Here is an 18,746-nt window from a genome sequence, read left to right as displayed (position 1 = left end):
ATAAGAGGCTTTTTGCTGGATCCTTATTCCATTTTAATTTACACAAGTCTGTTTCCATCTTAAGAGGAGGCTGTAGCTCTGAGTGGTGGAACAGGTTGGCCATTAATTGCGTGGTTGGTGGTTTGATCCCCGGCTCCTCCTGCCCTTATGTTAAAGTGTCCTTTAGCAAGATACTGTACCCGAAAATGTCCTGCCAGTGTTTCATCAACAGTACCAACCAAAGCCCTGAAGCAAGTGTCTTGAGCAAGACACCAAACCCAAACTTAGTCATTTACTGGAGTGTGATCTGGATAAGAGCGTCAGCTGATTTGGTGTAAATGTAAACATAGCATCAGACTGTTATTGCAGATTTGATCTTGTGAAAGGATTAGATGTTTTGACAGATGCAGGTCACATTCCTTGACCTTGCATGTGATGTGTAGCATGATGTGTGTTAATAAGGCCATAATCTGCTCTTGGTGCTGTGGGTGATACTATAACCACTGGGTCAGGGTTACACTCCGGTTTTAGTCTTAGGTAGAAAAGGATGTCACATGCTTTCATAACTGAACAACTAAACAACCACAAATGCAGTAAGTCAGAGAGATGATGTTTTTTTACTGTTAGCATGATATTAAATTAGCATTTATCAACTTTTTTGGCCACCTGGTGGCAGCAGAACCAGCTGTAAAAACAACACTGACATATTATCACCTTTTAAAGTTGTTATCTCCGTTTCACTCTGGTGTCCTCTTGCTCCTGAGACAATCAGACTATTTAACTGCTAGATACGCCACTAAGTTCACCAGCTGGTTGCAAACTTTGTCATGTTTTGCTGGGCTGAGTTTATCAGAGCATTTCTGCTGAAAATAGCTGCTTACGGCGGCTGGAAACAAGGTTGATGAGAGTGAACCAAAACAGTGAAGTTGTGGTTATAGACCAAAACAATGAGCTTGAAAGATGTTAAAGCTGAAGGGCTGCAGGGAACTGCAGAGTCAGGTGGTAAATATCTGTGGGTTCATCAAGCAAGCCCTTTCATATTACACACAGTCATGTGAGCCATGGTTAATATAAAATATTGATAAGTGCAGCTTTTAAGTCCGACCTTTAAGAAATCTATTTGACATTAGACTCTTGAATGAATATGCATGTGCTGTCACTAGTATTTGTTTTCATGTATTACCCTCTAGTGCAACAATACAAATCAGACAGATGGAGGGTTTGCCACAGTATTTTGATCCTTTGTTTACAAGGTTGCCAGTCTATTTTATCTAGCTTTGAAACAACCTCCAACACCAGTGGGGTACTAGAAATGCCTGAGGGTCACAAGCCTGATTGAGTTAAGCAGTCTCAGGGTTTTGATGCTTAAGCGGTAAAGCTGTGAATTAATGGGCCGTGTGTGTGTACCGTGTAAGGCAAAGAGAGGGAGGGAGGTATGGTGAGTTACAGCTCCCCTATGTAGGGATATCCCACCACCGAGTCTATACAGGTCATTAGAGCGAGAATCCAAACATACATACACACACATAAATATACACCCTGGCAGCCTCACTGCAATTTATTACCTCTATTTATATCTGTTACAGTTGTGGAGGGGAGGGAGGGAATAGGATGAGAACTCAGGGATTGGAAGATGCAGGGAAATAGGGCAAGAGCTGGAGAGAAAGAGGTACAGAGGACGGCAGGGGAGAGAGAGAGGTAGAAAAGAGAGGGAGGAGGAGGGAGTGAGAGAAAACAGAATATGAGAAGAGGAGAAAACATAGAAAGAGACTAAGAGGGACCGAGACAGACGAGTGAAGAGGCAGCTGAGATCTTGCGAAACAAGACGACATCCTCTGTTGCCATGACAACTGCCTCCATGTGAGCGATCACTCGGTCCCATGCTCACTCGCCCACACAGACAGGGGCACACACATACACACACATACATAACTCAGAGACTCAACTCTTGGATGTGCCCTAAAACTCCCACGCTGCCTGGCTGCTACCTCTCATCCGCCCACCTCCCTCCTCCTCCAACCTCCCACGCTCCATCCATCCATCCATCCATCCATCCATGCAGTCTACGTCCTATCACATCACCATCCCTGATTCCCTGTAGTTCATCTTCCATCCTTATACATGTCCAGGGCGTAGTTTCTGACCTTTAGGAATTTCTTTTGAGTTACCAGAGACATAAACAGTCTCTAAAGTTGTGACAGTTATACTGAATATTGAAAACACTGCCGACATTTAACATTTTGATATAGAGAAGAACAAAAGTTTTGAGATATTGCAGTTTGGGATTCTTAGTTTTTAACATTTCATCTCTGGTTTTACTTATTAATCTTTTTTTTCATGGATGTCTATGTACGTATTTATGCAGCTAGATTATGTGTAATTAATGGAGAGGTGGGAGTTTGTTGGTATGCAGTGTGTGTGTGCAATGCTACACATCCACTGCTAGATAGCGCTGTAAGGCACCGCAGAGAGGACAACAGCTGTTGGACTGAATCCACAGACACTCACAGTGACTCCAGAGTACAAATTAATGCATGTGTGTAAAAAAAAAAAAAAAAAAACATGCACACACACACACACACACACACACACACAGATACACAGTGGAAATGATCTGGCTTTTAATAATTCTGGCAAGGACAGAACACATTGAGCACAAGGTCACATTAACATGGATATTCTGTACACATGGTGTTCGGTACACATGCACAAGAGGAGAGACAGTTGGCACAGTGGGGAAGGGCATTGTAGCCATTGTAGCCACGTAGCCTTTTCCCTGCCAAGGCAAAGAGAGCCAGCAAACACTCTGCTACACACCACCACAAACACACACACACACACATAAGCAGTGGCCTTGGCCAAAAGACCCAGCCCAGGGACAAATACGCTGCAGCAGCAATCAACTTCCTGAGCAGAGATACACTTGTTATGAAGTGGTCAAACCATTAAATCCATACAGGTATAAATTATACTGACATTTTCTACCTCCTTTGTCCGCAATATAAAGCATGAATTTGTATGATAATGTGACACAAAAATAGGTGCTGATATGTTGCAGGATAGATATGAAGACACTAACAAAACACACTTTTTTGGGCATCAGTATTGCTCCCTTAAAACTCAATATGTGTTCCATATTGAATTTCAGTATAAAGCATACCGGTCTGTGTCCCTTTCTATTTCTTTGCATTTCTGAAATAAATGCCAGCCATCGTAATATCCCCCTGCAGCGCAAGATACATCATACACATGTCATCATTCCACTAGATTTGAATGAGAAACAAATGGCCGAGAAGACTTTCATTTATTTTCCTCACCCACATCCTTCTTGTTTAGCATGATGGAGGACTTGTGTCTCTCCCTGTATGCGCTGGGTAAAAAGCAGCATAAAAAGGTAAACAGTTTCAAAGGTTAAAACAGACAATTACACACTTGCCTTTGGGCAGTCTACTCTCCAGCACAGCAAGTAAATTAATTTTGTGAATTTGATGAAATTAATATTTCTTGCTGTGAGTTGGTATTGCTGATCACTGAGCCAATGTGTCACCTTATACGCAGACAGTCTGTTCAAATCAAAAGTGGTCTCTCTGATGATCTGTGTGGTTGTATGGAGGAGAGATCAAATTTGCAACTTTGACAAGTTTTCAAACAAGGCAGTGATCCAACTGCATAATAAACTGTCTATGATGAGTACATAGAGTTAATATTTCTTGTTTCAAGACACAGAATATACATACATACATGATATACAAATTAATTTTAACTTAAATTTTAAGTTAAACTCAAACAAGGCGTGCAAGGAAACTATATACCAACAATCCACTGAACTCTCTGGGATTTTCCAGTCTTTTATTGTAAAAACAGATGATTCGTCTGCTTTTTCTTTCATGAAGTGTTGTTAAAACACCCAGTTATCATACACAAACAGGCAGATGTTGTAGGCTTTCTCTCAGAGGTTCAAAACTATGTTTGACAGTAGGGTCAAACAGGTGAAACTAAGTTGATTCTGTTTGTCTATGATAATCATCACACAAGCATCAACAATATAGTAATCTAAAACTTACAAAGTTACAAGACTAATTACAAAATTACAGCTTAATTCTGGTGCAACAATAACAAAGTCAAACTTCATCAACAGCCTGTGTTGTGGTCCTCTGTCTCTGCCTTTGTACACTAATTACTTCTGAATGTTTGGCTCATTTGAAGTGTAGTGCAGCTACAGTGGAAGCACTGTCTGGCTCAGGCAGAGATATATGTTGCCTTAAGCTCCAACAGCGCAGTGTTGAAAAAAAAAAGATGCCAGTGGGCTGGTTTTCCCAGTCAGGATCTTGGCCAGCTGGAAGCATATCACACACTTACAGGTCATTTGCTCTTGAACTTTACCTATAGCAGTCCATCAGTCCATCAGAGGACAGAAAAAGTACAGAAATACCTATAATAGTTACTTGAAGTAACTCCAGGTGTGAATTTAAGCACAGCCCTCCACCTGGCCCTTTACTCTTGACTCACTGAGTTCAAGAGAAGCAGACCGGCAGTCTTGATCCAGTGTTTTATGGGCCGTGCTGCCACTCAACTGGGCAACAAATCCTCTCAGGATCCTGAGCCATGAGTGGGTTAACCAATAGGAACGCCTGAGGGCTACAGATGTATTCAAAGAGATGAAATTAACCTCTATTATATCCTGTATGCTTCCACAAACATCCTCCTCAAATGCTTGAATCATTTGTTAGTTTCAGTCTAATTTCCACACTAAATGAATCAAATACTCGGCCTAATTGCAACGCAAATTACCATTTTTCAGAGGGAATATTACTAATTTGCATTGACATGCGAATGGCCTCATGAAAAACAAACAAAATACTTCCGCTTACACAGCAAGCTTGTAATTCCCCTCGAATCTGAAAGTACCAAGCCTTTCAGGCTGGTATTGATGACAAAACAATATTAGGTCCCACACAGATGTGTCAAATAGTTTCTACTGCAAGTGTAAACACACCCTCAAGTGTAATCAATAGTGCATTTGTGTGTGTGTGTGACCTGGGTCTGGTATTGCGATGGATTCTATCTATGGCCTCACTGGTTGTGAGTGATGACTCATTGAAAGCAGGCCTTTGATATTCCACATAGCACTCCATTTAAAACTCACTGCGACTTCTGCTGCTGTGAGGTCGGTCACACACACACACACAGACAAGCACTCGCACTTATCGATCAAAGTTGGAGGTGCAGCCGCTATTTTCAATCATCCTGAGTCTCCCTCAGCTGCTGCTATTGATTCTTTTTTACTGTGTGTTTAATTCACAGCCAGAGTATGCCTGCCACAGCCTCTACTCCTAACACTTCTCTCAGTGTTTATCAACCATATAGTGGCACTACATCAGCGCTCATAACATTTTATTATTTGCACTTAAACTAATGTATCAGTGCTGCAAGATCCTTTATCTGCAATGGGTCATTTTTCACATGAGGACAAGTAACTGGAATTACAGTGGGATATATGAATATGTCTCTTTGTGTAACCAAAGTTTGTAAGAAGAAATCTTTGTAAACATCACTGAGGCATTGAGCAGGTTCCATCTGAAGGCCATTGCAATCATGCAATGCAATTTAACAGACACATAAAGCTGTGTGTATATACAGTACTGTGCAAAAGTTTCAGGCACTTTAGATTTGCTTAGATTCAATATGCAAACCATCAAGGAGGCTTCTGATCTGTCCCAAATTTATTCTGCAGCATGACAACGACCCCAAACATATAGCCAGAGTCTTAAAGAACTATCTTCAGCAACGAGAAGAAAGAGGAATCCTGCAGCAGATGGTTTGGCTCCCACAGAGCCCTGATCTCAACATCATGGAGTCAGTCTGGGATTACATGAAGAGACAGAAGCAACTGAGACGCCTAAATCCACAGAAGAACTGTGGCAACTTCTCCAAGATGCTTGGAACAACCTTAAAACATGTACAGGTGTACTGAGGAGAATTGGTGCTGTATGAAATGCAAAGCGTGCTCACAACAATTATCGATTTCATTTAGGTTTCTTCTGTTTGTACTGAACTTTGTATGAAGTTAATTGATTAAAAAAAAACTTGGAATTATTTTTGAAAGCGTCCTCAATTTCACCTTTACTTTTCGTGCATAAAACTTTTGCACAGTACTGTATATTGGTGTGTAAATGTCTGTGTGTGTGTGTTTCAGTCAGTGTGCGTGTGAAAAAGAGAGAGAGAAAGACTTTAAGTCATCCTGAAATCACGTGCAGCTTATTTTCTTCTTATCCTGTATGACTGAGAAGTCTTGTGATTATAGTCCCTTGTTATGGTTCCCTTCTCTCTCTCTCTCTCTCTCTCTCTCTCTCTCTCTCTCTCTCCTTTTTTCCCTTCTCTCCCTGTTTAAGAAATCAAGAAGGACTAGAAGGACAGGGCTTGTAAGTAAAGAGAAATGAAACTATCACTCACTCTGCAGCTTGTTGCCGTAGAGACCAGCAAAAAGCGAGAGATGAATCTGTGAAATCTTCTGATCATCTGTGTGTGTGTGTGTGTGTGTGTGTGTGTTTGTGTGTGAGGAGGGTGCCTGTGTGGGTGTACAGAGAAGGGGGTCGGCATCTGACACACAGCAGAGGAAAATTCCCACATAACTCTTCGGTCTGCGCAGAGCCTCGCTCCCTCACCCCCCTGCCCTGTGTTTTCTCTCACAAATTGTTACATCAGTGCTGAAAATCAGATCCCATTATTGCAAATTAGAGAGTGACACCATCTTTTTCCGTTGCATGACCTAACCTCTAAACCAATATCCGACAGACACTGTGCAAAACAATAGATGTGTCTTTGGCTCTCGGAAGATGAAAAGAAGTATTAAACGAGGCACAAAATGTTATCTTTGTGAGGCAATAATGAGACAGAGTGTTTCTGAGACAGGAGAAAAGAGAGGACTGGTGGAGGCAAAAGACTGAAAAAGATGTTTTGGTGCAGTACGCGTACATTTTTTTTAAAATTCACATCTTACTTAAATCATTTTTATGTGACTAAATTTCAGGGGCCTGTACATTTCTAATGTGAGGCTTTCTTAATGCGATTGCTTCCATTCTGTCACAGGAAACTAGTTTTGGTCTTAAAGAAATGAAGATTTGAGCATCGATATCAATAAATTCTTAATACAGTATGTTGTGACCTTTAATGTCTTTGGAGGTGTTAAAAATGTATTTTCAGATATATTGGAAGCTTATGTAGGTATGAATGTAAAGGTGGCAAAGTCCTCTGTGTTTGCTGGCTGCAGTCACATGGCAGGTCAGAGGCAGGTCACAGAGGAAAAAAACAACAAGAACTGTTGTGCTAGAATCTTAACTTTTCCTCAGTGAAACTGGATTTTCAGCATATTAGCAGGAGTGACCGGTAACACATACAGTGAGAAAAATGTGGAAAAAAATGTAATGCTCCTTCACGAGTAATGAATGGATGTTTGTCCACAGAGATCCCACAGTTCTGTACCAGAAGATATTTAAAGTACATAAATAAATCTCTAAATTGAAAACAATCTGACGCTGTCTGATTGAAGAAATCTTTATCTAAAGATGATTCATCATGTTCATCATATCAATCCAGCAATTAAGATGAAGCTTTGAGCACAAATCAGGTGTCTTGTATGTTAACTGGCTGCTTAACTGATATGGATGATGGTGCATTAATTAACAACATCTTCAATAGACATTTGACCTTAGCGGTTGTGAAATTCTCATTATAAAACTTTTCCCTTTATTTTTTTGAAGACGTGATTCATAACAAGGCTGCAAATTTTGATTCTGCGGCAACAAGATGGTTTGAGTGATGTCAGTCAAGTGTGAGCTAGTGTCACGATCACAAAACACATTAACTGAACCGTGATATGACTGTACAAACAACCTTGAAATAGATTTTCATTGCACCAGGGATTTAAAAAGATTTTGTGTTTTCTCCTCTGGAGACCCATCTAAATTTCTGTTAGATTTGAAACAAAAAAAGTCTGTAAATACTGTTTGTAAGAGGACACAGACATGGTGGAGAGTAAAAAGCCTGATTACAGAATTATTGCCCACATCTGTTTTTTTCAGTGATTGTGAAACCTGTCAACAAGTGAAATGATTAAATCAAATTATCCTCTAGCATTAGGATTCCTGCATGAGCCATCATTAAGAGAAGTGATACTTCTTGAGGTACAATGTGATGATAAGAAATGATTTGTGAAACTGATGCTAAAATAAAGACAGAGGAACTATAGTTAGTCAGTCAGTCAGTCAGGAGAGCTATGGTTTATTCATATGAACATGTTGAAAACTGGATACATCTTTGGTCCTATAATCTGTCTTAGTATACTGTATATAATATGTACATGTTTGTATATATATCTGCATTTATCCCATAATTACAAATATTACAAATTATGAACAGTGGAATAGAAATTTAATATAAAACCATTGAATTAAAATCAAAATGGAAACAATAGACATTATCCTTATTTGATACATGCACGATGTTTGTCATAGAATTTTGAATATGTTGCCATGGAAACGAGTTAAACTCTACCTCAGTGTATAAAACAGTGGTGAAAAGTAAAGTAAGGTCATTATATATTTTTTTAAGTGCACTTATAAATAAAATATAGTGAACATATCTATTGAAGAAATTAAATAAAATGGTTGTATTAGAAAAGGCACTTTAATTACATCAATATACTCTGATATACATTACATTAATGGAGCCAGCAGTTGTACATGAGGAGAGACAAGAAAGGACTGGCCCCATTTATCAAAATGTATGCAAAATAAAATAAAGCCAGATCTGGAGAAACCATAGCTAGGTATGTAACTGTAGTGTTATTGGAGCTGAGGGAGAACTGCTTTGGAAGTAAGATATACATTTGCTTTTTGGGTAACACTTTATTTTACAGGTCTTTTAATTTTATACAAATTTCCTGAAAATTTTGAGTAATTTGCAGGTATTTAATAGTTAATGTTTTAAGAGGAGAGTGGTGCAATTTGGTACAAATTTATTGTATCTGAATTCCTATGTTCATGCGGAATTGATAATTTGCAAAAATAAATTAGACTCAATAGAATAAGTTAGACTCTTAAGTTTCTTTTACTAACAGAAAACACTTTGGATAGTTTTCAGTGTGTGTGTCAAACTAGTAGGATATTTGTTTCTTAAAGGTGCAGTGTGTAGGATTTAGTGGCATCTAGCGGTGAGGTTGCAGATTGCAACAAACTGAATACCCCTCCCCTTTCAAGCATGTAGGAGAACCTACAGTGGCCGCAAAACTTGCGAAAAATGCGAAAAGCCCTCAACATGGCAGGCAGTAAATATATAGGGCTCATTATAATGTAACAAAAACACAACAATTCTTATTTTCATTTGATTAGTGTATAATCAAATGATTAGTGATGATTTCACAAAATTACACACTGAACAGAATTTCTGCAATATGAATCCAAAAATAATAACTGGGCACTTACCAACTAAACCAACTTAACACCTTTTTCTGTTTTTTCATATAATTTGTACCAAATTGCACCACAGTCTCTGTAAAATGTTCTAACAATTAACCGTAATATACCTGCAATTTACTCAAATTTCCAGGCAGGGAGTATAAAATCAAGGGACCTGTAAAATAAAGAGCTTTTGTCTGCTTATTAGTCCAGAATACAGAAAACGAGGAGAAAGAAGAGAGCACAGACAAACTCAAAGAGAGAGAAAAGACTGGGCTCGAGACTGAGATGGAGAAGAGAAAAAAGGGGAGAAAGAGAGACAAGTACCCTGGTTTGTAAATAGAGTTTACCTCCATGGACCTTTAGTGCAAGATATACTGTCTGCATGTGTTCATTAACTGTGTCTCCATGGTTACCGAAGTGGCAGAGTTAAGGCTGAAGTCGCCCAGAGGGTGACCTTGCCTTTGACAAGCACACAGCTGCATCCATTTCTGCTTCAATCCAACCATTTCTTGAGCTGGCTCTCTCTCCTTCCTTCACTAACCTTCCCTGCACACCACTAAACCGGAAAAGAGTTGGCACCCATGCATTCTTCCTAAAAAAGAAAAAGTAGTTCTCCCTCTCTCTAGCTCACAGACAAACTTTGAGTGTAATGAGATACAAAAGGACATCCAACTGTCAGGAGATGTTACTGGGATCTGAAACAGGAGGAGCATGTCCCGCCTTTGTCCTTCTCTAACTGGGGGGTGATGGTGTCAGAGACTTCAGACTGGAGCATGTCATTCTCACTGGCAATGATGTGTTTCACCAAGCAGTTCGCTGCTTCATCGATGTTGATGTTTTCCTGAAAAAAGAGCAGAAAGAGGAAAAAAACAGAGGGAGGCAAGGAAACAGAAAGAGAGATAGTATGAAAAGATGTAGAGGAGAAGAGAGGACGCAAAAAAGTTAAATCAATTAATGCAAACATTTTTATGAAGGCAATAAATGAGTGCAGCAAGAAAAGCTAGAGAGAGCAGGTGAGTGCACAAAATGGACCATTACTAAATTAAATAGATGGATGAAGAACCAGCCAGCAGCCATCATGTGGACACAAACTGAATAGACAGTTGTGCATAAAAATCCTGCCGCCAGTGGCTTTTGTAGTTGAGGCAATCAAACAAATGTACTGAAACATCTCCCATTTAAACCAAAAAACTGGAGTAAATACAACAAAATGACCATAAAATATTCATCTATAGCATGTCTACATGGACAGTGGCACAGATTAAATCTTAGTGGGGTTTTTTCTTCCATAATCTACACCTGCATCTTACAAAGAATTTATCAAAATTAATTCTTAACATACTGATTAATGGGAAAGTGTCAATTGTCTTTGACAGCAGAGCAGCTGGGATGTGACATTAACAGCAGAGAATGAAAGCTGTGTCAACAAAATATAAAAAATGTAATGTTTTAAAGAAACGGCATCAGTAATGGTCTGTTTCTGGCAGTATGTTTCTAAATTCCTGAAGTGCTGCACACTCTGTGTCTTCAAGCTCCAAATCTGAATTACGTGAGATATTTTCCCACCACTCAGACTGTCATTTGTTCCACATTTCTTGTGTTTTCAATAGGCCATTATTAAAGATTACCTTGTGGAAATCATGCCTCTATTGAATATCCACAGAACAGATACAGACAGGAAACAAGAGCCAGAGAGGGAAGTGATTTGCAACTAAAATCTCTGGCCTGAATCAAAAGCGTTGCAGTCATATGAGCATCTTACAGGACTTGGCCACCAGGACACACATTTGTGCCATTATTACAACAAACATTGAGAGCTAAGAGATAATCCTCAAAAAATGGTTGTGCCTAATTCACAAACCTTCTCTATCCATCAAAATGAAACACAAGGCCACTCTCAACAGCTGCCAGAGATTAGACAGCACCCATAAAAAGGATTTAGGGCGACTTGGAAAAGAACTCAGTGCTGAATAAACTAAAGTAATGGTTCTGAGTGTTCAAGTGAAGTTCACATGAGGAGAGGAGCAGCAACGATTATTGATGAAATAGAAGCAAACACACAATTTCTTAATATGTGAATAGTGATGCAGGAGCAGTAGAAACACTGAATATTTATCAGATCTAACAGCATGCAATGTAGGATGTGATAAGATGTCGTCTGCAGCGGCAGACCCCTCTCTGTAGTGATTTATCACACTTATTGTTAGAAGTGGAAGAAAATCATATGTTAAAATCTAAATAAAACACATCTTCACCACTCTATGCAAGCTTCACTTCTTGGAGCATCCTGATGCCAAATGATTACTGTGCATGCCACATAACCGCAACATCCCTGGTTCGATTCAAGCCAGGGACCTTTGTTGCATGTCATACCCATCTCTCTCTCCCTATGTTCCTGTCTGCCTCTTCACTACCCACTATCTACTAAAAGCATAAATGCCAAAAAAAATAGTCTTCAAAAAGAAAAAGCTTCACTTCTTTCCCTGTACCCTCCTGTGTATGCAGAGCATGTCCAGCGATGTCTGAGATAAAAGTTTGGAATAATTCCTCTGGCGGGTGATTCAGGCAGTAGGCTCAGAGTGTGTCCACCATCACCCTGATGTATTACAGACGCTATACTTTCTTGTGCCAATGACACTTGAGACATCAGTATGTACATCGCTTATTATTCATAGTCTATTTCTTTTTATATTTGCTGTTAAACATATGATGACTCCAGCTGCAAAATAGCAGCACATTTGCTACTGAGAAACAAATAGAACAAAGAGCTGTATGGCTTTGGGCTCTTCGGCATACACCGACTCGTTGGCCCAACTCGTAGGATTTTTCACACACCAGCTTCTACTGTTTGTGGAAAATATCACATGACTGGTTGTGTTGCTTTGAGGTAAAGCCTCTCAATCTCTTCTGTGGTTTACTTCCTTAGTCTAGTTTTTCAAGCAGCTTAAATCCTCAATGTATCGTAGCCTTCATTAGCATTCTTTCATAGCAGTCGTTATTGTCTGTTATTGCCTCCATCACCTGTTTGTTGGTCTCTTTCTTTGTTATTTAGAAGGATATCTCAAAAACTGGTTAAATGACATTTGAATGCAAAGTTAGGTTATGAGCCAAGGTATAAGTAATCAGGGTTTTGGTGTAGATCCAGAATTTTTTTGCACTGCATTTACTTGAAAGAAAAAATCTTTCAGATGTACTCTATTCTCATGAATGTCTGTCACTTTTTGTATTTTGATACAGATCAGATACAGGTTAAGATTTCAAAACATTTTCTATTAATAAAATAACTTAATTGGCAAGGATCATTCTCTAAGAACTTTCTATTGTCTGTTGCTGTGCAGCTTCCATAGATCTAGTGCAAAACAAACAAAAAAAGAGTAAGTAAAAACTGTTCTGTATACAGCACTGTGTGTCTATGTGCCCGTCTTAGTCTATTTTCTTGCCTTACCATCCAGCTGTAAGATTCCTGCTCCACATTAGCTGCTATATTCAGGGCTTGTGCCGGTGTGTCAGTGTGTTAGTGTGTAGGTGGGTGAATCCGCAGCTGATGTCACAGTCAGAAGTCCCTCGGCACATTCTCTCATCCCTGTCTGCATGAACGCGTCCTGAATTATACTGTTCATTTACTGTGGTTTATGAAAGTTCTTTAATGTTAAAAAAAAATTAGAGTGAAATGCACATAAACATGCTGGTGTAATATTACTTGAGTAAATACATAGTAGCATAATACTTCAAAAAATCTGAAATAATTTAGCACTCCTTTTACATCATCAAAGACATGTTTTTAGTGTAATGTGCTTTTGTTCCCCTCTTGTCTTGCTCATTGTGTTGAGACACTTGTTATGGCTGAATTTGCACACATACTGGTTAAATATTCATTCATGTGCTTTCATTTTTTTTCTTTCACTTTTAATCATTTTATTATCATGGGTGATAGTCGCATATCCCAGGAGCTATCTGGGCAAAGGGCAGGAAAACACGCGCAAATATAACTTTTAGTCGTGTGTGTGTGCCCAGTGATGTTTGGAAGGCTTTCCATTTTTGGCATATCTGCTATTACTATTACAGTAAGATATGTGCCAGTAAGTAGGACAGTGGACTGAAACCAACATTCCTGGACATCCTGTCTGCATGGTAGAGCACCTGATGCCAGTGCAGAGGAATGTCTGCTCTACAAAGAAGCAGCAGAACTCAATGATTGAGGCTTTATTCATATGCAAATTACGAATAGACTGGGAGTCTGTTAAACTCAGCACTTTTTAAGGATTTTTTCACATCCTAAATGCACCGCTGTGGTGGCTTCTCCACAGGCTGATCATGTGCTGGGTCGGATACAGCCGAGCTGGTGGAGAGTCAGCCGGTTCTCAAGGACACCTGAACAGGAAGGACACGCCTGCTTGAACCTCAGAGCTCCTGTTTAAGGCTGGTTTTGTATTCACGGCATCATCCTGCTGCTTGTTTTACTACTGTGTATGTGTGTGCACGTATGTGTGTGTGTGTGTGTGATTGTCCCATCTCTCTCACCTTAGCAGATGTCTCAAACCATCCCACAAAGCCGTTCTCCTGGCAGAACTGCTCCATCTTTATTCCGTTATTGGTCAGTACGTCCCGACCCTGGTCGCATTTGTTAGCCAATAGCACAGTGGCTACATGTTTCCCATTAGCAAGTGTCAGTTTGGAATCCAAGTCCTCCTTCCATTTGGTGATGGCCTCAAAGGAGGCGGGCCTTGTGACATCGAACACAATGAAGGCACCCATGGCCTCACGGTAGTACACACGGGTCATGTTGCCAAACCTCTCCTGACCTGGAAGACAGACAGCAGACACATGGACAAAAACGCACACACATAAAGTTAAGGATTATTATTTGATAACAGATGATGTGTCACTTGAGCAGCAAAAACGCTTTCTGACATAGATGCTTGAATACGAGTCATCCAAGTTACTCATGTTATCACACTCCTGTCTTGTACGTGCTTGAATGCACACATTCCCTACATACCCCACCTCCTCTCTCTCTCTCTCTCCCTCTCTCTCTCTCTCTCTCACACACACACACACACATAATCACATGCATGATTTTGCTGTTAAAATTGCTCACACAGAGATAAGATGCAGACACGGATAGATGCAGGATGTGGAGGAGAAAGGTGTCTTCGGTGTGTGTGTGTGTGTGTGTGCCTGTCTGTCTGTAAAAATTCCTGAGGTTAAAATTAATTCGATAAGCTCTGTTGGAATGTCGTATCTACGCTGATTTTCCCATCCATAACTTCAGCTAGAGCTCCATACAGCTGCAGAATACTAGCCATACCATACCAGACATTTTAACTCTGCTGTCTAACCATAAACCTAAAGGGATCCTCCTAAACATTTCAAAAGCAGTTTGCATTTCTGTGAAGAGGAGATCTGAACACAAATTAGGAACATTTTCATTCACCTGCTCTTGAGCTCAGGTGGACCAGAGCACAGGGTCAGCCGCAAAACAGCTGGAAGGAGGTTTGTTTTGTTCAAATGAAGCTCAGAAGGGCAGATGTTTGTTTAAATAGGTCTTGATACATTTATTATAGTATTACAGTATTGTACTACAGTATAGTATGTGGAAAACAGTATTACTAGCTTTCTATGTAAGCTGACGTAAACCTACTAGTGTTTATTACATTATAGATAATATTTAAGGTTACCTCATGTAAGGCAGCAATAATTTATTGGAGCTGAAGTAGAAAAGAGGCCTGAAAAGTCTGGAATTCTTCTATGAATGGTATTATTATTTTTCTTCAACCTCAACTTTAACTTTATTGTCCTAGAGGAGAAATTGGAAAGTTGTCAAAGACTAAGGTTCAGGAAAAAATACATGAACCATGTGTGCATCAAGTGACAACATAAAACCTGTTCAGTCATCACAATTCAATCCAAACCTGGTCTGCAGCCACAGACTTCCATAGCTCAACATACATATACTATGTGATATATTAATGTTGAATAATATACAAAGCTCCTCCAAAAAGCTCCAAGCCTGACTCATATTTTTACTATAAGCTTATCCAACGAGCCCTGTCACCCCATTGGCAGAGGCCACAGAAAAATGGCAGACAAAAATAGACTGGCCTAAGTTGTTGTTTGTCTTGGGAATTGCACAGAAACAGCATGTGATTTATTACATCTGTGGCATGAGAAAACTTCAGTCCATCACCAAATCCCCAAACAAATCCATGGGCTGCTGGGTGAGGTACAATACAAAACCCACAAGATATTCTTCATGTGCCTTATAAATGCCAGATGGATATTATTTGAAAAGGGATGATTAATTACCAGTTAGTCAGACTACTAGCCATGTTAAAACATACTGAAATGAATACTAAAAGTCTATGACTCAAACCAAAAGGAGAACTTTTACACTGTAATGGACAGAGCTCATCATAAGTATTAACAATTTAGGTTTTCCAACTTCAAGGCTTCCATAACTTCCGCACCCTGTGGAGAGCACATAAAGTTTTCTCGGAGGGAGACACTCATCCTTAGTTCACAATAAAAGCTTTCTGTATACAAGAGCTCGGGCCTCAAATCTCACTCACATGAGTTTGAGACACATGACTGCTTGCGCTCACTGGAGAGGGCGCACAGGAGGGGCGAGAGCAGCAGGTCAGAGGATTCTTCTGAACCTCAGCCGACACTCATGTGAGATGAGACTGCTGTAGCCTTTAGGTTTGTTATCTTACCCAACAGCATCCCAGTCAAAAGCCTTTATTATTTTTGATTGCTGTGTTGAACAAAAGCTTTCAAAGCATTAAATACCGACTGAGACATTAGAATTTCTCATTTTTATAGCAGACAGGCTAAGACATTCTCTATTTTCTTACCAAACAGACCAAATCTGAGTGACTGAGTAACATCTGGATCCCATTTAATGCGTTCAAAATACATATAAAAGTAGCCTATAAAATACAAATTCAAAATTTACAAATAATATAGAGTATCATGTGAAGAGTGCCCCACAGTTCATCGGTATTGGATGAGTGGGGGCAGGACAGGATTGCTTTTACTTCATATATATAACATAATAAATGTCTGTGTAATGTATGAATTTGACTTACTTTACTTAGGTAAAGAGAGAATTTGTGAGTCTGTCTTCTAGGTAGTTTGAGAGCAACAAGACGACTTAGACTCAGATAACAGAGATGTCAGCATATTATTAAAACATAAAAGTTTGAGGCAATAAGATAAAATCTTTCATTTTGGGGCCTAACTGACCAGGAACAATCATACTAGCTGACTGCTGCCATGGCTGCTTTCTGCTACATCACATGGTGTCATGATGCTCTTGCATATAGTCACGTGATGCCACTCAACATGGAAAGTAAGGCTCATTTTCTGTCTAAACGCTTAATTGAATCTTGGCTCTTTGAAAATAATAAAGAAAGCTTAGAAACCACAACTGTACTGCCCTACAGAAGCAAGCGCCTTTAACTACATTTTGTTTTTGAAGGGTCAAAGGTCAGAGGTATGGTTTTGATAAAAAAAAAAGAATTAACAAAATAATATATCTTAATATATATATGATACTTTTGTACAAACAGTGATTCGACTGTAGCACTTACGGCCTTTCTATTTCATGACTCCTCTGGATTCGTGTGTAAATAAAGAAACATGTAATTGCAGAAACGCATAGCCAAGTGATTTTAAGTGAGTTATGCCAGCAGGTCAGCTGGTACACATGAGGAAAATTAACCCTAGATAACTCCCAAGATCAACCTTTACAAAAAAAAAGTTAAATAACAAGTGTGACGACATGGTCACGCGCTCATTTTCATCCCTACCCTCAAACAGTGTGTTTACAGATAAAACACAGCATACTTTGAAAGTCATCTATCAATTTTTAAAGTTTAAAAAAAAATTGTATTAATGAAAGTCACAAATATAACTTGTTGCACTAACTGAAGGGAAAACTCTAAATGACAGTTTCCATCTATCCAAACCAAATTTTTGATTATCATTTGTAAATCTTTGTCTCTAATCTAAGAACAGACACCTCATAGTATATTTGTGAAGTGGATTAATTTCATGTCATGTAATGTTTGAAAAAGAAAAACAAAGTGATTGCATACATAATTTCATCCACCATTAAACTGGCCACTGACATTAATGAGTTTTCAAATGCAGCCTTCAGCTCTTAACTCATTATCAATAACGTGGGTGAATTTCGTTATTAGCTAAGAAAAGTATTTTCTATTTTGAGCTTAATCAGAAAAAAAAAAAAACACTATTGTCTATCAATTTTCTTTTGCTAATTAATTTCAAATTATCTGTTTCATACTGGGGTGTCAAATCATATATGCTACTACTTTGAAACTCACCACAAATTGACATTTCTTCCTTAAAAAAAGCTCAATCGGTTGTTCTACAAGGCTGTGGCTCACTTCAGAAACCATGCGTAAAGTTTGATTCAAAGTAAAGCAGGTGACACAAACCACCCTGCGTAAGTCATTTTAAATATCTAATTACGTTTTCCACATTTTCCTCTTTGTTTGTTTTCCATCCTGCCTTTTCACATGAGCTGTGCGTAAAGGTGATGGACTGTACCTGCAATGTCCCACAGCTGAAGGCGCACAGTCTCCTGGTCCCAGTTGAGCACTTTGAGGGCGAAGTCCACCCCGATGGTGGCTCGGTAGTTGGGGCTGAAGTTGTGATGGACATACCGTTTGATGATGCTGGTCTTACCGACCCCGAGGTCCCCTATCACAAGGATCTTATAGAGATGCTCCTTATTGTGGTTGTTCTGCATGGCGACCGAGGAGGGCGAGAGCTGAGCATGAATCCACCGTAATGGAGAGGACCGCGGGACGAAAGGGGAGAAGCACAGGACAGCCGAGGGAGAAGTAAAGAGAGTTGGGAATGAGTTGGGTGGCGGAGCACAAGAAAGGGGAGGTAAAGTACGCCCTGGCCCATAGAGGGAAGTGGATCAGAGACGTCTGGACCTTGTGACTGACGCAGAGGAGCTGACTGGGAGTGCCTGGGTGTATTTAAAGGCCCGCAAACTGGAATAAATTAACACTTAATTAATGTTAGGTAAGTCAGCAGTGGTCTTTATTTACTACAGCAGAAAAATACACCACAAGTATTGTAAAATTGAAATGTTACTCAGACTGAAGTAAAATGATTTAGTATGTGTTATCAGCAAAATATATAAAAAGTCCACATGCAAAAGAAAGGTCCCCGCCTGATATATTATTAACTAAACTAGTGAATGATGTTTTATTGATGCATTAACATGTAAGCAGCATTTTAATGTAATTATTCTGGGTGAGGCAAATTTAG

General features: G+C 39.4%; 1 protein-coding gene across 1 annotated transcript; it reads right to left on the bottom strand.

The window, feature by feature from the left end:
• Positions 1-8,227: 8,227 nt before the first annotated feature.
• On the bottom strand, positions 8,228-18,537 carry rab38a (RAB38a, member RAS oncogene family). The gene is made up of 3 exons (XM_067594551.1): positions 18,012-18,537; positions 13,959-14,239; positions 8,228-10,278 (listed from the first exon to the last, which is right to left on the bottom strand). Exons 1-3 carry the CDS (start codon positions 18,211-18,213, stop codon positions 10,123-10,125), a joined length of 639 nt encoding a protein of 212 aa, XP_067450652.1. The 5' UTR covers positions 18,214-18,537; the 3' UTR covers positions 8,228-10,122.
• Positions 18,538-18,746: the final 209 nt, after the last annotated feature.

This window comes from Thunnus thynnus, chromosome 7 (assembly GCF_963924715.1).
Source record: "Thunnus thynnus chromosome 7, fThuThy2.1, whole genome shotgun sequence".
Classification (NCBI taxonomy): domain Eukaryota; kingdom Metazoa; phylum Chordata; class Actinopteri; order Scombriformes; family Scombridae; genus Thunnus; species Thunnus thynnus.
This window is presented reverse-complemented; position numbering and strand designations above follow the sequence as displayed.

Coding starts and splice junctions, on each gene's coding strand:
- rab38a (XM_067594551.1), bottom strand. CDS start 18,213: ATGCAGAACAACCACAATAAGGAGCATCTCTATAAGATCCTTGTGATA. Junction 14,240..18,011: donor TCAGCTGTGGGACATTGCAG/GTACAGTCCATC, acceptor TCTGTCTTCCAG/GTCAGGAGAGGTTTGGCAAC. Junction 10,279..13,958: donor GGTTTGAGACATCTGCTAAG/GTGAGAGAGATG, acceptor CTCTTTTTTCAG/GAAAACATCAACATCGATGA.